This window comes from Bombina bombina, chromosome 2 (genome assembly GCF_027579735.1).
Source record: "Bombina bombina isolate aBomBom1 chromosome 2, aBomBom1.pri, whole genome shotgun sequence".
Lineage (NCBI taxonomy): Eukaryota > Metazoa > Chordata > Amphibia > Anura > Bombinatoridae > Bombina > Bombina bombina.
Window position 1 is genome coordinate 1,199,316,622 of NC_069500.1, and position 20,587 is coordinate 1,199,337,208.

The 20,587-nt window shown below is 41.3% G+C and overlaps 1 protein-coding gene across 2 annotated transcripts in view; it reads left to right on the forward strand.

Moving 5' to 3' along the window:
• ASAH1 (N-acylsphingosine amidohydrolase 1) overlaps positions 1 to 20,587 on the forward strand; it is a 171,053-nt gene that overhangs the window by 41,870 nt on the left and 108,596 nt on the right. The window contains exons 8-9 of one of the 2 annotated variants that reach the window (XM_053703906.1): positions 2,511 to 2,655; positions 4,625 to 4,679. In XM_053703906.1, coding sequence (XP_053559881.1) covers positions 2,511 to 2,655; positions 4,625 to 4,679 — 200 coding nt within the window. The remainder of the gene's footprint in view (positions 1 to 2,510; positions 2,656 to 4,624; positions 4,680 to 20,587) is intronic. The other variant, XM_053703905.1, reaches the window with a different exon arrangement.

Sequence of the window (20,587 nt, forward strand, 5' to 3'; positions counted from 1 at the left end):
CTTTCATATTTGTTTTAATATACAAAAGACTGCAGAGATTCATGTGAATTAAATTATTCGTATTGTAACTGAACAATATCACTGATGGTTTGTGTGTTCAAATCACGTTTATGTTCAACATGATAAAAAGGTTCATTTACAACCGCAAAACCATAATTGTGTTTATTGTAATAGGACTCGTGTATATATTTATATACAGTCGTATGCAAAAGTTTAGACACCCCTGACAATTTCCATAATTTTCATTTATAAATAATTGGGTGTTTTGGATCAGCAATTTCATTTTGATCTATCAAATAACTGAAGGACACAGTAATATTTCAGTAGTGAAATGAGGTTTATTGGATTAACAGAAAATGTGCAATATGCATCAAAACGAAATTAGACAGCTGCATAAATTTGGGCACCCCAACAGTAATATCGCAATAATATTTAGTAGAGCCTCCTTTAGCAGAAATAACAGCCTCTAGACGCTTCCTATAGCCTGTAATGAGTTTCTGGATTCTGGATGAAGGTATTTTGGACCATTCCTCCTTGCAAAACATCTCCAGTTCAATTAGGTTTGATGGTTGTCGAGCATGGACAGCTTGCTTCATATCACCCCACAGATTTTCAATGATATTCAGGTCTGGGGACTGGGATTGCCATTCCAGAACATTGTACTTGTTCCGCTGCATAAATGCCAGAGTAGATTTTGAGCAGTGTTTTAGGTCGTTGTCTTGTTGAAATATCCAGCTCCGGCGTAACTTCGACTTTGTGACTGATTCCTCAACATTATTCCCAAGTATCTGCTGATATTGAGTGCAATCCATGCGACCCTCAACTTTAACAAGATTCCCAGTACCGGCACTGGCCACACAGCCCCATAGCATGATGGAACATCCACCAAATTTTACTGTGGGTAGCAAGTGTTTGTCTTGGAATGCTGTGTTCTTTTGCCGCCATGCATAACGCCCCTTGTTATGACCAAATAACTCCATCTTTGTTTCATCAGTCCACAGCACCTTCTTCCAAAATGAAGTTGGCTTGTCCAAATGTGTGTTTGCATACCTTAAGCAACTCTGTTTGTGGCGTGTGTGCAGGAAAGGCTTCTTCCGCATAACTCTCCCATACACTGAATTGTTGAACGATGCACAGTGACACTATCTGCAGCAAGATGATGTTGTAGGTTTGGAGGTGGTCTGTGGGCTGTTTTTGACCGTTCTCACCATCCTTTGCCTTTTCGATATTTTACTTCTGGCCTTAACAAGAACTGTGCCTGTGGTCTTCTATTTCCTCACTATGTTCCTTACAGTGGACACTGGCAGCTTAAATCTCTGGGATTGCTTTTTGTAGCCTTCCCCTAAACCATAATGTTGAACAATCTTTGTTTCCAGGTAATTTGAGAGTTGTTTTGAGGCCCCCATGTTGCCACTCTTCAGAGGAGAGTCAAAGAGAACAACAACTTGCAATTGGCCACCTTTAATACCTTTTCTCATGATTGGATTCACCTGTCTATGAAGTTCAAGGCTTAATGGGCTCACCAAACCAATTGTGTGTTCCAATTAATCAGTGATAGGTAGTTACAGGTATTCAAATCAACAAAATGACAAGGTGGCCCAAATTTATGCACTTGTCTAATTTCATTTTGATGCATATTGCACATTTTCTGTTAATCCAATAAACCTCATTTCACTACTGAAATATTACTGTGTTCTTCAGTTATTTGATAGATCAAAATGAAAATGCTGATCCAAACACCCAATTATTTATAAATAAAAATCATGGAAATTGTCAGCGGTGCCTAAACTTTTGCATATGACTGTGTATATATGTGTGTGTGTTATAGTTCAGTCCAGTTTAGAAACAGATCTGTTGTTCAAATTGTTTGTGATCTAACCACAACATGGGTTCTGCAAAACCGACACAATACATAACCGCTAATTGATTTGTTATTGATGAATGCCAAGGTTATGAATTCATTTAATCAATTTCAATTCATCGTGTAATTTTATATTTAATATTTTTTTCTTCTGTCCAGAGACTTCATAACGATAATAAAAGATCATTGTGATGATCATATTTTAGTTTGGTATAAGATGCTTAGTTTACATTTTTTATTATACTGAAAAAGAATGATTTTCATTCATAAATTAAACCATAAACGTAAAAAGACTGTTGAATCTAAAAATCTACTGTAGTAAGGGTCCTTAGTTCAAAGTTCCTGATGGTTTTTTTGCAGGGAAAAATTAAATAAAAACATATGAAAAGCACAAGGCACTTTGAGAAGTTCCTCTAATGACCTTGAGATTTGTAAACATTTAGGGCTTCATCACATTCATTTAGGAAACTGGTTCAAAAATAAAATGGAGATTTTTAACTATTGGTGCTATTTACCATAGGAGTATGATCTAGGCCTTTATGTGCTGACAAATATATTCCCCTGGTTTGTGTTTTGCAAGCAGTCCTGTTTGTTTGTTAAACAATATTTTAACACTTTTTTTTTTATTTTTTTTTATTTTATTGATTAGTTGGGATGTGAAAAACAATTCATGGATGGTCACTGAGCTGCTGCGTCCATTAGTTGTGAATGTGAATTTCCAAAGAAATAATAAAACCGTTTTTCTATCAACAAGTTTTGTTGGATATGTGGGAATGTTAACAGGAATGAAACCAGTAAGTTTTTTTTTTGTTGTTGTTGTTTTTATCTTGGCTTGTGTCATGTTGTTTATGGAGATATTATACATGCTAAGTGTTATTTCTAATATTCCAGTATATATATATATATATATATATATATATATATACACACACACAATATAAAAAGTCTACACACCCCTGTTAAAATGTCAGGTTTCTGTTATGTAAAAAATGAGACAAAGATAAATCATTTCAGAACTTTATCTTTAATGTAACCTATAAACTGTACAACTCAATTGAAAAACAAACTGAAATGTTTTAGGTAGAGGGAAGAAAAAATATAAAAATAAAATAATATGGTTGCATAAGTGTGCACACCCTTAAACTAATACTTTGTTGAAGCACCTTTTGATTTTATTACAGCACTCAGTCTTTTTAGGTATGAGTCTATCCGCATGGCACATTTTGACTTGGCAAGATTTGCCCACTCTTCTTTGCAAAAACACTCCAAATCTGTCAGATTGCGAGGGCATCTCCTGTGCACAGCCATCTTCAGATCACCCCACAGATTTTCAATCGGATTCAGGTCTGGGCTCTGGCAGGGCCATTCCAAAACTTTAATCTTCTTCTGGTGAAGCCATTCCTTTGTTGATTTGGATGTATGCTTTGGGTCGTTGTCATGCTGAAAGATGAAGTTCCTCTTCATGTTCAGCTTTCTAGCAGAAGCCTGAAGGTTTTGTGCCAATATTGACTGGTATTTGGAACTGTTCATAATTCCCTCTATCTTAACTAAGGCCCCAGTTCCAGCTGAAGAAAAACAGCCCCAAAGCATGATGCTGCTACCTCCATGCTTCACTGTGGGTATGGTGTTCTTTTAGTGATGTGCAGTGTTGTTTTTGCACAAAACATATCTTTTGGAATTATGGCCAAAAAGTTCAACCTTGGTTTCATCAGACCATAACACCTTTTACCACATGCTTTTGGGAGACTTCAGATGTGTTTTTGCAAAATGTAGCCTGGCTTGGATGTTTTTCTTCATAAGAAAAGGCTTCCGTCTTGCCACTCTACCCCATAGCCCAGACATATGAAGAATACGTGAGATTGTTGTCACATGTACCACACAGCCAGTACTTGCCAGATAATCCTGCAGCTCCTTTAATGTTGCTGTAGGCCTCTTGGTTGCCTCCCAGACCAGTTTTCTTCTCGTTTTTTCATCAATTTTGGAGGGACGTCCAGTTCTTGTTAATGTCACTGTTGTGCCATATTTTCTCCACTTGATGATGACTGTCTTCACTGTGTTCCATGGTATATCTAATGCCTTGGAAATTCTTTTGTACCCTTCTCCTGACTGATACCTTTTAACAATGAGATCCCTCTGATGCTTTGGAAGCTCTCTGTGGACCATGGCTTTTGCTGTGGGATGCGACTAAGAAAATTTCAGGAAAGACCAACTAGAGCAGCTGAACTTTATTTGGGGTTAATCAGAGGCACTTTAAATGATGGCAGGTGTATGCTTACTCCTATTTAACATGATTTTGAATGTGATTGCTTAATTCTGAACACAGCTACATCCCCAGTTATAAAAGGGTGTTCACACTTATGCAAATATATTAATTTAGTTTTTTATTTCCCTTTACCTAAAAGATTTCAGTTTGTTTTTCAATTGAGTTGTACAGTTTATAGGTCACATTAAAGGTGGAAAAAGTTCTGAAATGATTTATCTTTGTCTCATTTTTTTACATCACAGAAACCTGACATTTTAACTGGGGTGTGTAGAATATATATATATATATATATATATATATATATATATATATATATATATATATATATATATATATATATATATATATATATATATTTTAAATGCTGTCAATTAAAAAAATATATATATCGGGAACACATTGGATACCATTTTCACACATTGTGGATGACACCAGGATGTGTTGCATAGAATTAATGTAAGTAGTAGCCTTATAACTGACCATTTACTTTTCATTTTCAGGGAGTTTTCACTCTTACAATGAATGAGCGTTTCAGTATTGATGGTGGTTATCTTGGTAAGTCATTTGGTTATCTTACGACTTGATGAAGCATTTAATGGGACATTAAACTGCTGGGTACATCTACAGTGGCGTGGTTACTACTCACCATGGTATTGTTTTCCTCCTATGCCAGCAGCTCTCTTCAAAACTATATTTCCATCTTAATATGGGAAGAGTCCACAGCTGCATTCCTTACTTGTGGGATATACTGAACCTGGCCATCAGGAGGAGGCAAAGACACCCCAGCCAAAGGCTTAAATACCTCCCCCACTTCCTCATAACCCCAGTCATTCTTTGCCTTTCGTCACAGGAGGTTGGCAGAGAAGTGTTAGAAGATTTTGAGTAGTCTCCTCTCAATGAGAGCATGGATTAAAGTTAAAGTCCGGAGATGCAGGGAGAGTCTTTTTGAGAAACCATCCCGACTCATATTAACAGCTCCATAGGCAATCCAGCGTTGACAAGTTTCGCTGCCTGCTTTCTTCACTCAAGTCCATGTCAGAAGCGATGCTACTATCTGTCACACTTGAAGGGCCGTGTTCCTGTTCCACGGCGTAGATTCTGGTAAGATCGTTTCATATTTTATACATGTATGATAACACAAGAAGACAGGGTCACAGTGTGACTCCTTTTATCTGTATAGAATCAAGGGTTAATATCTCCTTAGGGGGATTATTGAACAGGGGGGAATAATCTTATATGTTTATTTGATTTTATGCTGCTTTATGTGTGAGATGTTATGGGCTCATAGGCTGTTATGGAATATACAGGTTTCACTTTCACTTTGAGAGCCATGCAGCTTACAAGCTTAGTGCGCTTTCTCATAGCAGGGACGTTTAATTAAATAAGATGTTTTATTTCTCTAGTTCTCCGGTTATTGCACTAGCGATGGAGGATTCTTTACTTTAGAGGGCACTCCCTCTATTCCTAATGAGTCATTCCTGTTTATATGGTGAGGAGGCCTTAGTTTCGACCCTCTCAGTTATGTTCCATATGCCTTGATAATGTGATATTATCAAACATGTTTGATACCACGGAGCCGTCCACCTCTGAGGAGATGTCGTCCAGTGAGGTGCGTACCCTACATTCTTATCTCTACACATGCAGTCTTCCCGTAGCATTGCTGATCATCTGAAGGGGGCTTTTTTTCACCAGACGTTACTGCGCAGTTCAGACGGTGGGGTCTGCGGCCTTTAATGCTTTACCTCGCCCTGCTAAGCGCAAGCGAAAGGTTATGTATTGCACTCCTTCCCAGAGTACATCAGATAATTTATTGGATTTAACTGAGGGTTATCAGAGGATGAAGTTCTTTCTGAGACTTCAGAGTATGAACATTCTGGGCCGGAGTCTGCTGCCTCTAAACCTCCGGCTGCGGAGGAACCAGACTTTAGTTTAGGAATTTGCGTTTTCTTCTAAAGGAAGTTTTTGGCAAATTCAGAGGTTCCAGAGGCCAAATTGCCTGATGAACCTTTAATTTCTAAATTGGATAGAGTTTGAGGACAGGGTGGTATCTTATCCTTACCTGCTCCTGTTAGATGGCGAACATTTATTAAGAATGAATGGGACCCTCTCGCCTCAGGTTATAGTCTTTTTGGATATCCAAACCCAATCCCGTGAAATTAGAATACTCCTACATAATATAGTCTTACAGGCTAGGAAACTTATCTTAAAATATTGGATGAAGGGTGTAACACCCAATCTGGCACATCTTAAGGGAGAATTGCACCAGCAGATGATTTACGAGCAGGCCGATGCCCTGGGGGATTTGCAAAACAGGACCGCACATTTCATGAAAAAATGGGGGAAATATATTAAAATACTAGATCCAACACAACAAACCCAGATAATATTCCCATTCAGAAACACAAATTACATCCTAGAAGCACAATTAAGGGGAGAGTGGAAATTTAAATTTTGACAGGGGGTAGAAGTGTCATGACACCAGATCAGGCTTACAATTTATTGGATCGCTGGCGCCCTGGGGCGTGGACCTTCAGAACCGGGTGGGAGGGGGTGTTTCAACAGAAGCCTCAGAAAGTCTGTGGTTTTTATGTAAAGTTTTTATTTTGGTGTGTGATCCCCATCCCTTCCCCGGCGGGGGGGGGGGGGGGGGAGCGGCTTAAGGGGTATGAGCCGTAGTTCTCAGGTTCAAAATTGGAAAATGTAGACATACAGTGAAGCTTTGTACAGTGAGTTGTTGTAAAGGTTAAAAACAATACTTCATATACTTGTAAGTTCTGTTATTTGGGACAAGGAATTCTTGTATTATTATTAGTTAATCTTGAACCCCAAAAGTGTTTGAAATATCACTTATGTCTTCCTTCTGTAACCGCATGTTAAACCTTGTTGAAATGTCGCTTTTCACTGTGTCTTCAATAAAATAAAATATTTTTAAAAAAAAGAATGAATGGGACAGGATTGGATTTCTTTTTTCCCTCTTCTCACTTTAACAAATTGTCTCCAGTCCTGTACTCTCAATGAAGTTGTGAGGTTCCATCTTTTATCTTCACCCTTGCTAAACGTACAAAGGAGTTCTTCGTTTGAAGAGCCCATGGATAAAAGATGGAAACTCTGTTAAGAAAAATGTTTCAACATACGGGATATTTGTTTCAACCGGCGGCTGTTGCCGTGGTTACTGGAGAAACTACCTTCTGGTGTGACTCCTTATAGGATTTGATCAGGGTGGAGGATCCCCTCGACGTTACTCAGAAAAGATTTACGGCCTTGAGGGTTGTTAATTCTTTTATCTGTGCTGCTATTAGGCAGTTTATTTGCTTGAATGCTATGGCTTCAGCTTTTTCTGTTTAGGCCCGTCGGGCTCTGGCTGAAGTCATGGTCTGCAGATATGACTTCTAAGTCTAGACTTCTTCCCTCCCTATAAGGGAATGATTTCTCCAACATTGGTGTGTCCGGTCCACGGCGTCATCCTTACTTGTGGGATATTCTCTTCCCCAACAGGAAATGGCAAAGAGTCCCAGCAAAGCTGGTCACATGATCCCTCCTAGGCTCCGCCCACCCCAGTCATTCTCTTTGCCGTTGCACAGGCAACATCTCCACGGAGATGGTTAAGAGTTTTTTTGGTGTTTAAATATGGAAAAAATATATCTGTTGGTGTGAATCTAAAGGATTCCCATGGAACAAGATAAAAATTCCTAAGATTCTATCCTTTCTACAAGAAGGTTTGGAGAAAGGATTATCTGCAAGTTCTCTGAAGGGACAGATCTCTGCTTTATCTGTTTTACTTCACAAAAGACTGGCAGCCGTGCCAGATGTTCAAGCATTTGTTCAGGCTCTGGTTAGGATCAAGCCTGTTTACAGACCTTTGACTCCTCCCTGGAGTCTAAATCTAGTTCTTTCAGTTCTTCAAGGGGTTCCGTTTGAACCCTTACATTCCGTAGATATTAAGTTACTATCTTGGAAAGTTTTGTTTTTGGTTGCAATTTCTTCTGCTAGAAGAGTTTCAGAGTTATCTGCTCTGCAGTGTTCTCCGCCCTATCTGGTGTTCCATGCAGATAAGGTGGTTTTGCGTACTAAGCCTGGTTTTCTTCCGAAAGTTGTTTCCAACAAAAATATTAACCAGGAGATAGTTGTACCCTCTTTGTGTCCGAATCCAGTTTCAAAGAAGGAACGTTTGTTACATAATTTGGACGTAGTCCGTGCTCTAAAATTCTATTTAGAGGCTACTAAAGATTTCAGACAAACATCTTCCTTGTTTGTTGTTTATTCTGGTAAAAGGAGAGGTCAAAAAGCGACTTCTACCTCTCTTTCCTTTTGGCTTAAAAGCATTATCCGATTGGCTTATGAGACTGCCAGACGGCAGCCTCCTGAAAGAATCACAGCTCACTCCACTAGGGCTGTGGCTTCCACCTGGGCCTTCAAGAACGAGGCTTCTGTTGACCAGATATGTAAGGCAGCGACTTGGTCTTCACTGCACACTTTTGCCAAATTTTACAAATTTGATACTTTTGCTTCTTCGGAGGCTATTTTTGGGAGAAAGGTTTTGCAAGCCGTGGTGCCTTCCATTTAGGTGACCTGATTTGCTCCCTCCCTTCATCCGTGTCCTAAAGCTTTGGTATTGGTTCCCACAAGTAAGGATGACGCCGTGGACCGGACACACCAATGTTGGAGAAAACAGAATTTATGCTTACCTGATAAATTACTTTCTCCAAGGGTGTGTCCGGTCCACGGCCCGCCCTGGTTTTTTAATCAGGTCTGATGAATTATTTTCTCTAACTACAGTCACCACGGTATCATATGGTTTCTCCTATATATATTTCCTCCTGTCCGTCGGTCGAATGACTGGGGTGGGCGGAGCCTAGGAGGGATCATGTGACCAGCTTTGCTGGGACTCTTTGCCATTTCCTGTTGGGGAAGAGAATATCCCACAAGTAAGGATGACGCCGTGGACCGGACACACCGTTGGAGAAAGTAATTTATCAGGTAAGCATAAATTCTGTTTTTGTCTGGTCCAGGCCTGGACTCAATTATCTTTACGGTCACAGGGGGCAAGGGTGCCCTCCTACCGCAAGAGTATATGAACTAATCTAAAGGATGATTTTCGTTTTGATAAAGCCCATGTCAGCAGTCCTCCACTAAGCCAGAGCAAACCAAGAGCTCACGGAAGCCGGCTCAGTCCTGGAATAAATCCAAACAGAGCAAGTAGCCCGCCGAGTTTACATCGGCATGAATGGTAGGCGGTCCCTCGTCCTCTTCTGGATCGTGTAGGGGCAGTATGTTACTCTTTTCAGTCGCTTGGTTCAGGGATGTGCAGGTATCTATGGGTCCTGGAGGTCATAGCTCAGGGTTACAAGATAGGTTTTAAGTCTCAGCCACCCAAGGGCAGATTCCTCCTTTCTTCCTGATCAGAAAGGAGGGAAGCCTTTCTGGGGTGTGTACGGGATCTGTCCTCTAGGAGTTATTGTCCCGGTGCCTATCGCAGTGAGAGGTTTGGGATACTATTCAAACTTTTTCGTGGTCCCTAAGAAGGAGGGAACTTTCCATCCGTTTCTGGACTTAAAGTGCCATTTAAGATGGAGACAATAAGATCCATTCTTCCCCTCGTTTGAGAGGGGTAGTTCATGACCACGATAGATCTGAAGGATGCTCCCTTCTCGTACCAATCCTCAAGGACCACTTCCAGTTCCTAAGGTTTGCATTCCTGGACCAGCACTTCTAGTTTATTGCCCTTCCGTTTGGTCTAGCTAAAGAAGTTTTTCAAAGAGTGGACCATTCGGAATAGAGGCTTGGCCTCTGCTGGGTTCGTCCCAGTTAAACAGATTCCAATCAAACAATTTATCCTCTGTAGCTTACATCAACCATCAGGGGGGAACGAGAAGCTCCCTAGTTTTGAGGGAAGTATCTCAGATTCTGGTGTGGGGGAGACCCACATTTGTTCACTGTCAGCGATCCACATTCCGGGTGTGGACAACTGGTAAGCGGATTTCCTCAGCAGACAATCCTTTCATCCAGGAGAATGGTCTCTCCATCCCAAGTGTTTGCAGAGATTTGCAAGAGGAAGATCTTATAACGTCTCAATATCAAGCTACCCAGATAGGCGTCGAGGTACAGGGATCCTTATGCGGAGCTAACAGATGCATTAGTGGTTCCTTGGAGGTTCAATCTATCCTTCCGACCGTTACCACTAGTGTAGTGGCTCGAGTCAAGCAGGCATCAGTGATACTGACTGCTCCGTCTTTGCCGGGAAGGATATGGTTTACGGATCTAGTGGGGATGTAATCTCCTCCATGGAAGTTACCTTGTCGCAGGGATCTGCTGACCAAGGACTCTTTGTTCATCAGTGTCTAGATTCTCTGAGGCGGACTGTAAGCTTGTAAGCTGGTTACTCGTTGCCTCTATCATAAGGTGTGGAGGACCTACTTATTCTGTTCTCCAAGATGAACTGGAGAAGGGCTTTTCTTAAAGTCCCCTAAAGGGACAGTTTTTGGCCCTGTCATTGCACAAAAGATTTGCAGAGCTTTCAGGTGTGCAGCCATTGGTGTGTCCGGTCCACAGTGTCATCCATTACTTGTGGGATATTCTCCTCCCCCACAGGGAAAAGCAAGGAGAGCACACAGCAAGAGCTGTCCATATAGTCCCTCCCAGGCTCCGCCCCCCCAGTCATTCTCCTTGCCGCTCTGAACAAGTAGCATCTCCTCGGGGATGGTGAGGAGTTTGTGGTGTTTAGTTGTAGTTTTTTATTCTTCTATCAAGAGTTTGTTATTTTAAAATAGTGCTGGTATGTACTATTTACTCTGAAACAGAAAGGGATGAAGATTTCTGTTTGTGAGAGGAAGATGATATTAGCAGACAGTAACTAAAATCGATTGCTGTTTCCACATAGGACTGTTGAGATGAGATAACTTCAGTTGGGGGAAACAGTTAGCAGGCTCTTCTGCTTAAGGTATGACTAGCCATATTTCTAACAAGACTGTGTAATGCTGGAAGGCTGTCATTTCCCCTCATGGGGACCAGTAAGCCATTTTCTTAGTCTCAAACAGAATAAAGGGCTTAATATGGGCTATAAAACTGGTAGACACTTTTAGGGGCTAAATCGATTGCTTTATTTAAGTATTATATGCAGTTTGAAGTTGTATTTCACACTTTTATAATATTGGGGAACGTTTTTAGCACCAGGCACTTTTTAAGACACCTTCCCAGTCAGGAAGGGCCTTTCTCTGTAGTAGGCAGAGCCTCATTTTCGCGCCATTACTGTGCAGTTAATTTTGAGTTCAATACATGCAGCTGCATGTGTGAGGGTCTGGAATCCACTAAAAACGTTCCTAGAAGGCTTCATTTGGTATCATATACCCCCCTGGGATTGGTGAAGTTGCAGCAAAGGCTGTGGCTGGGACTGTAAGGGGGTTAAAATTAAAAACGGCTCCGGTTTCCACATTTTAAGGGTTAACAGCTTGAAAATTGGGGTGCAATACTTTGAATGTATTAAGACACTGTGGTGAAAATTTGGTAAAGATTGGATAATTCCTTCATAGTTTTTCACATATTCAGTAATAAAGTGTGCCCTGTTTAACATTTAAAGAGACAGTAACGGTTTTGTTTTAAAACGGTTTTTGTGCTTTATTAACCAGTTTAAGCCTGTTTAACATGTCTGTACCTTCAGATAGATCATGTTCTGTATGTATGGTAGCCAATGTGGTTCCCCATTCAAATATAGTGTGATAATTGTGCCATTGCGTCCAAACAAAGTAAGGACAGAACTGTCACAAATTGTAAAGTTGCCCAGGATGATTCCTCAGATGAAGGAAGTAGACATAGTTCTACATCATCTCCTTCTGTGTCTATACCAGTTATGCCCGCGCAGGCGACCCCTAGTACTTCTAGCACGTCAATGCTTGTTACTATGCAGTAATTGACGGCAGTAATGGATAACTCCATAGCTAATATTTTATCCAAAATGCCAGCATTTCAGAGAAAGCGCGATTGCTCTGTTTTAAACACTGTAGAGCAGGAGGGTGCTGATGATAATTTTTCTGTCATATCCTCACACCAATCTGAAGTGGCAGTGAGGGAGGGTTTGTCAGATGGGGAAATTTCTGATACAGGAAGAATTTCTCAGCAGGCAGAACCTGATGTTGTGACATTTAAATTTAAATTAGAGCATCTCCGCGCATTACTTAAGGAGGTACTATCTACTCTGGATGATTGTGACAATCTGGTCAACCCAGAAAAATTGTGCAAGATGGACAGTTCCTTGAGGTCCCGGTGCACCCTGATGCTTTTCCGATACCTAAACGGGTGGCGGACATAGTGAATAAGGAGTGGGAGAAGCCAGGCATACCTTTTGTCCCTTCTCCTATATTTAAGAAATTGTTCCCTATGGTCGACCCCAGGAAGGACACATGGCAAACAGTCCCTAAGGTCGAGGGGGAGTTTTCTACTCTAGCCAAGCGCACAACCATTCCTATTGAGGACAATTGTGCTTTCAAAGATCCTATGGATAAAAAATTGGAGGGTTTGCTTAAAAAGATTTTTGTACAGCAAGGTTACCTCCTTCAACCTATTTCGTGCATTATTCCTGTCACTACAGCGGCGTGGTTCTGGTTCGAGGAACTGGAAAAGTCGCTCAGTAGGGAGACTCCGTATGAGGAAGTCATGGACAGAATTTACGCACTTAAGTTAGCTAATTCCTTTATTTTAGACGCAGCTTTGCAGTTAGCGAGGTTAGCGGCAAAAAATTCAGGGTTTACAATTGTGGCGCGCAGAGCGCTCTGGCTAAAGTCTTGGTCGGTGGATGTATCTTCCAAGACAAAATTGCTTAATACCCCTTTCAAAGGTAAGACCCCTTTTGGGCCAGAATTGAAAGAGATTATTTCAGTCATCACTGGGGGAAAGGGCCATGCCCTCCCACAAGATAAACCTTTCAAGGCTAAGAATAAGTCCAATTTTCGTTCCTTTCGCAATTTCAGGAACGGACCGGCTTCCAACTCGGCAGCCTCTAGACAAGAGGGTAACGCTTCCCAGACTAAACCAGCTTGGAAATCAATGCAAGGCTGGAACAAGGGTAAACAGGCCAAGAAACCTGCTGCTGCTACCAAGACAGCATGAAGAGGTAGCCCCCGATCCGGAACCGGATCTAGTAGGGGGCAGACTCTCTCTCTTTGCTCAGGCTTGGGCAAGAGATGTTCAGGATCCCTGGGCACTAGAAATAGTCTCTCAGGGTTATCTTCTAGAATTCAAGGAACTACCCCCAAGGGGAAGGTTCCACATGTCTCACTTATCTTCAAACCAAGTAAAGAGACAGGCATTCTTACATTGTGTAGAAGACCTGTTAAAGATGGGAGTGATACTCCCAGTTCCAACTGTGGAACAAGGTCAGGGGTTTTACTCAAATCTGTTTGTAGTTCCCAAAAAAAAAAAAAAAAAAAAAAGGGAACTTTCAGACCAATTCTGGATTTAAAAATTCTAAACAAATTTCTCAGAGTGCCATCGTTCAAAATGGAAACTATTCGAACGATTTTACCTACAATCCAGGAGGGTCAATTTATGACTACCGTGGATCTAGAGGATGCGTATCTGCATATTCCTATCCACAAAGATCATCATCAGTTCCTAAGGTTCGCCTTTCTGGACAAACATTTGTGACTCTCCCATTCGGACTAGCCACTGCTCCAAGGATTTTCACAAAGGTGCTCGGGTCCCTTCTAGCGGTTCTAAGACCCAGGGGCATTGCAGTGGCACCTTACTTGGACGACATCCTAATTCAAGCGTCGTCTCTTTCAAAGACAAAGGCTCACACATTGTTCTAGCCTTTCTCAGATCTCACGGGTGGTAGGTGAACATAGAAAAATGTTCCCCGTCTCCGTCAACAAGAGTCCCTTTCTTGGGAACAATAATAGATTCTTTAGAAATGAAGATTTTCCTGACAGATGTCAGAGAGTCAAAGCTTCTAAACGCTTGTCAAGTTCTTCACTCTGTTCTACGGCCTTCCATAGCTCAGTGCATGGAAGTAGTAGGGTTGATGGTTGCAGCAATGGACATAGTTCCTTTTGCCGAATTCATCTAAGACCATTACAACTGTGCATGCTCAAACAGTGGAATGGGGACTATACAGACTTGTCTCCAGTGATTCAAGTAGATCAGAAGACCAGAGACTCACTCCGTTGGTGGCTGACTCAGGATCACCTGTCCCAGGGAATGAGCTTCCCCAGACCAGAGTGGGTCATTGTCACGACCGACGACAGTCTATTAGGCTGGGGCGCGGTCTGGGATTCCCTGAAAGCCCAGGGTCTATGGTCTCGGGAATAGTCTCTTCTCCCGATAAACATCCTGGAACTGAGAGCGATATTCAATGCTCTCCGGGCTTGGCCTCAACTAGCAAAGGCCAGATTCATAAGATTCCAATCAGACAACATGACGACTGTTGCTTACTTCAACCATCAGGGGGGAACAAGGAGTTCCCTGGCGATGAGAGAGGTGACCAAGATCATCAAATGGGCGGAGGATCACTCCTACCACCTGTCTGCGATCCACATCCCAGGAGTGGAAAACTGGGAGGCGGATTATCTGAGTCGTCAGACCTTTCATCCGGGGGAGTGGGAACTCCACCCGGAGGTGTTTGCCCAGTTGACCCAATTATGGGGCATTCCAGACATGGATCTGATGGCGTCTCGTCAGAACTTCAAGGTTCCTTGCTACGGGTCCAGATCCAGGGATCCCAAGGCGACTCTAGTGGATGCATTAGTGGCGCCTTGGACTTTCAACCTAGCTTATGCGTTTCCACCGTTCCTTCTCATTCCCAGGCTGGTAGCCAGGATCAAACAGGAGAAGGCCTCGGTTATTTTGATAGCTCCTGCGTGGCCACGCAGGACTTGGTATGCAGACCTGGTGAATATGTCATCGGCTCCACCATGGAAGCTACCTTTGAGACAGGATCTTCTAGTACAAGGTCCATTCGAACATCCAAATCTAGTTTCTCTCCAGCTGACTGCTTGGAAATTGAACGCTTGATTTTGTCTAAGCGTGGGTTTTCGAATTCTGTGATAGATACTCTGGTACAAGCCAGAAAACCTGTGACTAGAAAGATTACCATAAAATATGGAAAAGATATATCTGTTGGTGTGAATCCAAGGGATTCTCATGGAGTAAGATTAAAATTCCTAGGATCCTTTCCTTTCTCCAAGGTTTGGATAAGGGATTATCAGCGAGTTCTCTAAAAGGACAGATTTCTGCTTTATCTGTCTTGTTACACAAACGACTGGCAGCTGTGCCAGATGTTCAAGCTTTTGTTCAGGCTTTGGTCAGGATCAAGCCTGTTTACAGACCCTTGACTCCTCCCTGGAGTCTAAATTTGGTTCTTTCAGTTCTTCAAGGGGTTCCGTTTGAACCCTTACATTCCATAGATATCAAGTTGTTATCTTTGAAAGTTCTGTTTTTGGTTGCTATTCTTCTGCTAGAAGAGTTTCTGCATTATCTGCTCTGCAGTGTAATCCGCCCTATCTGGTGTTCCATTCAGATAAGGTTGTTTTGCGTACTAAACCTGGTTTCCTTCAAAAGGTTGTTTCCAACAAGAATATTAACCAGGAAATAGTTGTGCCTTCTTTGTGTCCGAATCCAGTTTCAAAGAAGGAACGCTTGTTACACAATTTAGATGTAGTCCGTGCTTTAAAGTTCTATTTAGAAGCAACAAAGGATTTCAGACAAACGTCTTCTCTGTTTGTAGTTTATTCTGGCAAGAGGAGAGGTCAAAAAAGCTACTGCTACCTCTCTTTCCTTTTGGCTGAAAAGCATCATACGATTGTCTTACGAGACTGCCGGACGGCAGCCTCCTGAACGAATCACAGCTCACTCTACTAGGGCTGTGGCTTCCACATGGGCCTTCAAGAACGAGGCTTCTGTTCATCAGATATGTAAGGCAGCGACCTGGTCTTCTCTGCACACTTTGTCCAAATTCTACAAATTTGATACTTTTGCTTCTTCGGAGGCTATTTTTGGGAGAAAGGTTTTGCAAGCCGTGGTGCCTTCTGTTTAGGTAACCTGATTTGCTCCCTCCCTTCATCCGTGTCCTAAAGCTTTGGTATTGGTTCCCACAAGTAATGGATGACACCGTGGACCGGACACACCAATGTTGGAGAAAACAGAATTTATGCTTACCTGATAAATTACTTTCTCCAACGGTGTGTCCGGTCCACGGCCCGCCCTGGTTTTTTAATCAGGTTTGAAGAATTTCTTTCTCTATACACTACAGTCACCACGGCACACTATAGTTTCTCCTTTTTTTCTCCTAACCGTCGGTCGAATGACTGGGAGGGACTATATGGACAGCTCTTGCTGTGTGCTCTCCTTGCCTTTCCCTGTAGGGGAGGAGAATATCCCACAAGTAATGGATGACACCGTGGACCGGACACACCGTTGGAGAAAGTAATTTATCAGGTAAGCATAAATTCTGTTTTTCTTCCTAAAGTTGTGTCAATTCGCAACATCAATCAAGAGATTGTGGTTCCTTTCTTATGTCCTAATCCTTCTTCGTCGAAGGAACGTTTACAACTTATTTCTGAATGTGGTTCGTGCCTTGAAGTTCTATCTTTGGGCCACAAAGGAATTTAGACAAACCACTTTCTCTGTTTGTTCTCTTTTCTGGGAGGCGTAGGGGTCAGAGGGACTCTTCGACTTCCTTATCTTTTTGTCTGAGGAGTGTCATCTGTTTAGCATAGAAACACTGGGACATAAGCCTCCTCTGAGGATTATGGCTCATTCTACGAGAGCAGTGGTTCCTCTTGGGCCTTCAAAAATGAGGCCTCTATGGATCAGATTTGTAAGGCGGCTACCTGGTTCTCCTTACATACTCCAAAATTTTACAAGTTTGATGTGTTTGCTTCTGCTGAAGCAGCCTTCGGAAGAAAGGTTTTGCAGGCTGTAGTGCCCTCAGATTACGGTCCACCTCTTTTTTTCCCTCCTGTTAGCATTCCGTGTACTCTAGAGCTTGGGTATATGTTTTCCCACAAGTAAGGAATATAGCATATTAAGATGGAAAACATAAATTACCTGCTGATTTAATTTCCATCTGTATGGGAAGAATACACAGCTCCCGCCTGTGTTCTCCGATGGGCAGTCCAAAATTTGACATTTTTTCTTCTGGCACCTTTTTCACCCTGATATTTCTCCTACTGTTCCTTGTTCCTTTGGCAGAATGACTGGGGTTATGAGGAAGTGGGGGAGGTATTTAAGCCTTTGGCTGGGGTGTCTTTGCCTCCTCCTGGTGGCCAGGTTCAGTATTTCCCACAAGTAAGGAATACAGATGGAAATGAAATTCAGGTAAGCATAATTTATGTGTTTGTGTTTTTTTTGTGTTTTTTTTTTTTTTTTTTAACCCTTCAAAAGTCCTGTTTTTTTAAATTCGGCATCTTCACACTGGGCGCCACCATATTGGGATTTAAATATTCTTGCACATTGTAACAAAAGCGGTGCACATTCACTGATCAGTTATATTATTGTTGTTTTCTCCAACATTGGTGTGTCCGGTCCACGGCGTCATCCTTACTTGTGGGATATCTCTTCCCCAACAGGAAATGGCAAAGAGTCCCAGCAAAGCTGGCCATATAGTCCCTCCTAGGCTCCGCCCAACCCAGTCATTCTCTTTGCCGTTGCACAGGCAACATCTCCACGGAGATGGTTAAGAGTTTTTTGGTGTTTAAATGTAGTTTTTTATTCTTCTATCAAGTGTTTGTTATTTTAAAATAGTGCTGGTATGTACTATTTACTCTGAAACAGAAAAGGATGAAGATTTCTGTTTGTGAGAGGAAGATGATTTTAGCAGACAGTAACTAAAATCGATTGCTGTTTCCACATAGGACTGTTGAGATGAAGTAACTTCAGTTGGGGGAAACAGTTAGCAGACTTTTCTGCTTAAGGTATGACTAGCCATATTTCTATCAAGACCATGTAATGCTGGAAGGCTGTCATTTCCCCTCATGGGGACCGGTAAGCCATTTTCTTAGTCAAACAAACAGAATAAAGGGCTTAATATGGGCTATAAAACTGGTAGACACTTTTATGGGCTAAATCGATTGCTTTATTTGGGCATTTTATTCATGTTTAGGCTGATATTTTACATTTATAAACTTGGGGAACGTTTATTAAACGGCAGGCACTATGTTAGACACCTTTTCCAGTCAGGGGGCCTTCCTAGTTGTAGGCAGAGCCTCATTTTCGCGCCATTACTGCGCAGTTGTTTTTTGAGAGCAGGACATGCAGATGCATGTGTGAGGATCTGAAAGTTGCTGGAAAAGTTTCTAGAAGGCGTCACTTGGTATCGTATTCCCCTCTGGGCTTGGTTGGGTCTCAGCAAAGGCTATAGCTGGGACTGTATAGGGGTTAAATTTGTATTATTTTAAGGGTTAAAGCTCTGAAATTTGGTGTGCAATACTCTTAATGCTTTAAGACACTGTGGTGAAATTTTGGTAATTTTTGAACAATTCCTTCATACTTTTTCACATATTCAGTAATAAAGTGTTTTCTGTTTAAAATTTAAAGAGACAGTAACGGTTTTGTTTTAAAACGTTTTTTGTGCTTTATTGACAAGTTTAAGCCTGTTTAACATGTCTGTGCCTTCGGATAAGCTATGTTCTATATGTATGAAAGCCAATGTGTCTCCCCATTTAAATTTGTGTGATAATTGTGCCATAGCGTCCAAACAAAGTAAGGACAGTACTGCCACAGATAATGAAATTGCCCAAGATGATTCCTCAAATGAGGGGAGTAAACATGATACTACATCATCCCCTACTGTGTCTACACCAGTTTTGCCCACGCAGGAGGCCCCTAGTACATCTAGCGCGCCAATGCTTATTACCATGCAACAATTAACGGCTGTAATGGATAACTCCATAGCAAATATTTTATCCAAAATGCCTACATATCAGAGAAAGCACGATTGCTCTGTTTTAAACACTGAAGAGCAGGGCGCTGATGATAATTGTTCTGTCATACCCTCACACCAATCTGAAGTGGCCATGAGGGAGGTTTTGTCACATTGGGAAATTTCAGATTCAGGAAAAATTTCTCATCAAGCTGAACCTGATGTTGTGACATTTAAATTAGAACATCTCCGCGCACTGCTTAAGGAGGTGTTATCTACTCTGGATGATTGTGACAACTTGGTCATTCCTATACCCAAGCGGGTGGCGGACATAGTGAATAAGGAGTGGGATAAGCCCGGCATACCTTTTGTTCCCCCTCCTATATTTAAGAAATTATTTCCTATGGTCGACCCCAGAAAGGACTTATGGCAGACAGTCCCTAAGGTCGAGGGGGCAGTTTCTACTCAAACAAACGCACTACTATTCCTATCGAGGATAGTTGTGCTTTCAAAGATCCTATGGATAAAAAATTGGAGGGTTTGCTTAAAAAGATTTTTGTACAGCAAGGTTACCTTCTACAACCCATTTCGTGCATTGTTCCTGTCACTACAGCAGCGTGGTTCTGGTTCGAAGAACTAGAAAACTCGCTTAGTAGAGAGACTCCATATGAGGAGGTTATGGACAGAGTTCACGCACTTAAGTTGGCTAACTCTTTTATTTTATATGCCGCTTTGCAAATAGCTAGATTAGCGGCGAAAAATTCAGGGTTTGCAATCGTGGCGCGCAGAGCGCTTTGGCTAAAGTCTTGGTCAGCGGATGTGTCATCCAAGACAAAATTGTTTAACATCCCTTTCAAAGGTAAAACTCTATTTGGAAATATTAAAATGTATGATAATGGAGCGCTCAAGGAGAGCTAAAGTACAGCCGTATTGGACAGATAATATCAGATTTAAATAGACTATAGCAAGCGCAGAAGATTAACCACAAATGCCTAATCTATAAGTCCTATATTAAATACAAAGCAGTACTGCAAATAAATTACTAAAAATAAGTGCAATCAATAAATGCGGATAAAAAATGCGATTAAAAATAGATATATTTATATAGAGCAACTCTTAAGTATGTTTATAAAAAATACCTTTCATAAATATACTGAAATTCATAAAAATAATACATTTAATACAATAAGTAAAAGGTCGACCTTAATATCTCAAGAAACATACATCAATAAATACAAAAAAAAAATACAATAATCAAAGTTTACAAAAAACAAAATGCAGAATAACTGGTTCTGTGTGTCCAATCGAACAAATGTAAAATAGTCTGTAAGAGAGTCTTTTAGTCCTTTGTGCTTGCAAACTTGAGTATCCGTGTAGACGACAAGCCTCCTAGTGACAAAGGACAGATTCCTTAAGGCAGTGTGTAGAGCCTTATGTGAAATAAATAATCTGTACTCACAGTTAAGAAAGTCGATATCTGCAAAGGTATGATGTCCGCAAAAGTATGCTGTCCAGGTGCATATACTTGTAGGTTCAATAGTCCCAAAGGATCACCACACTATATAATTGATAACAATTTGATGATAAAAATTTTGATGATAAAAATTATTATTTT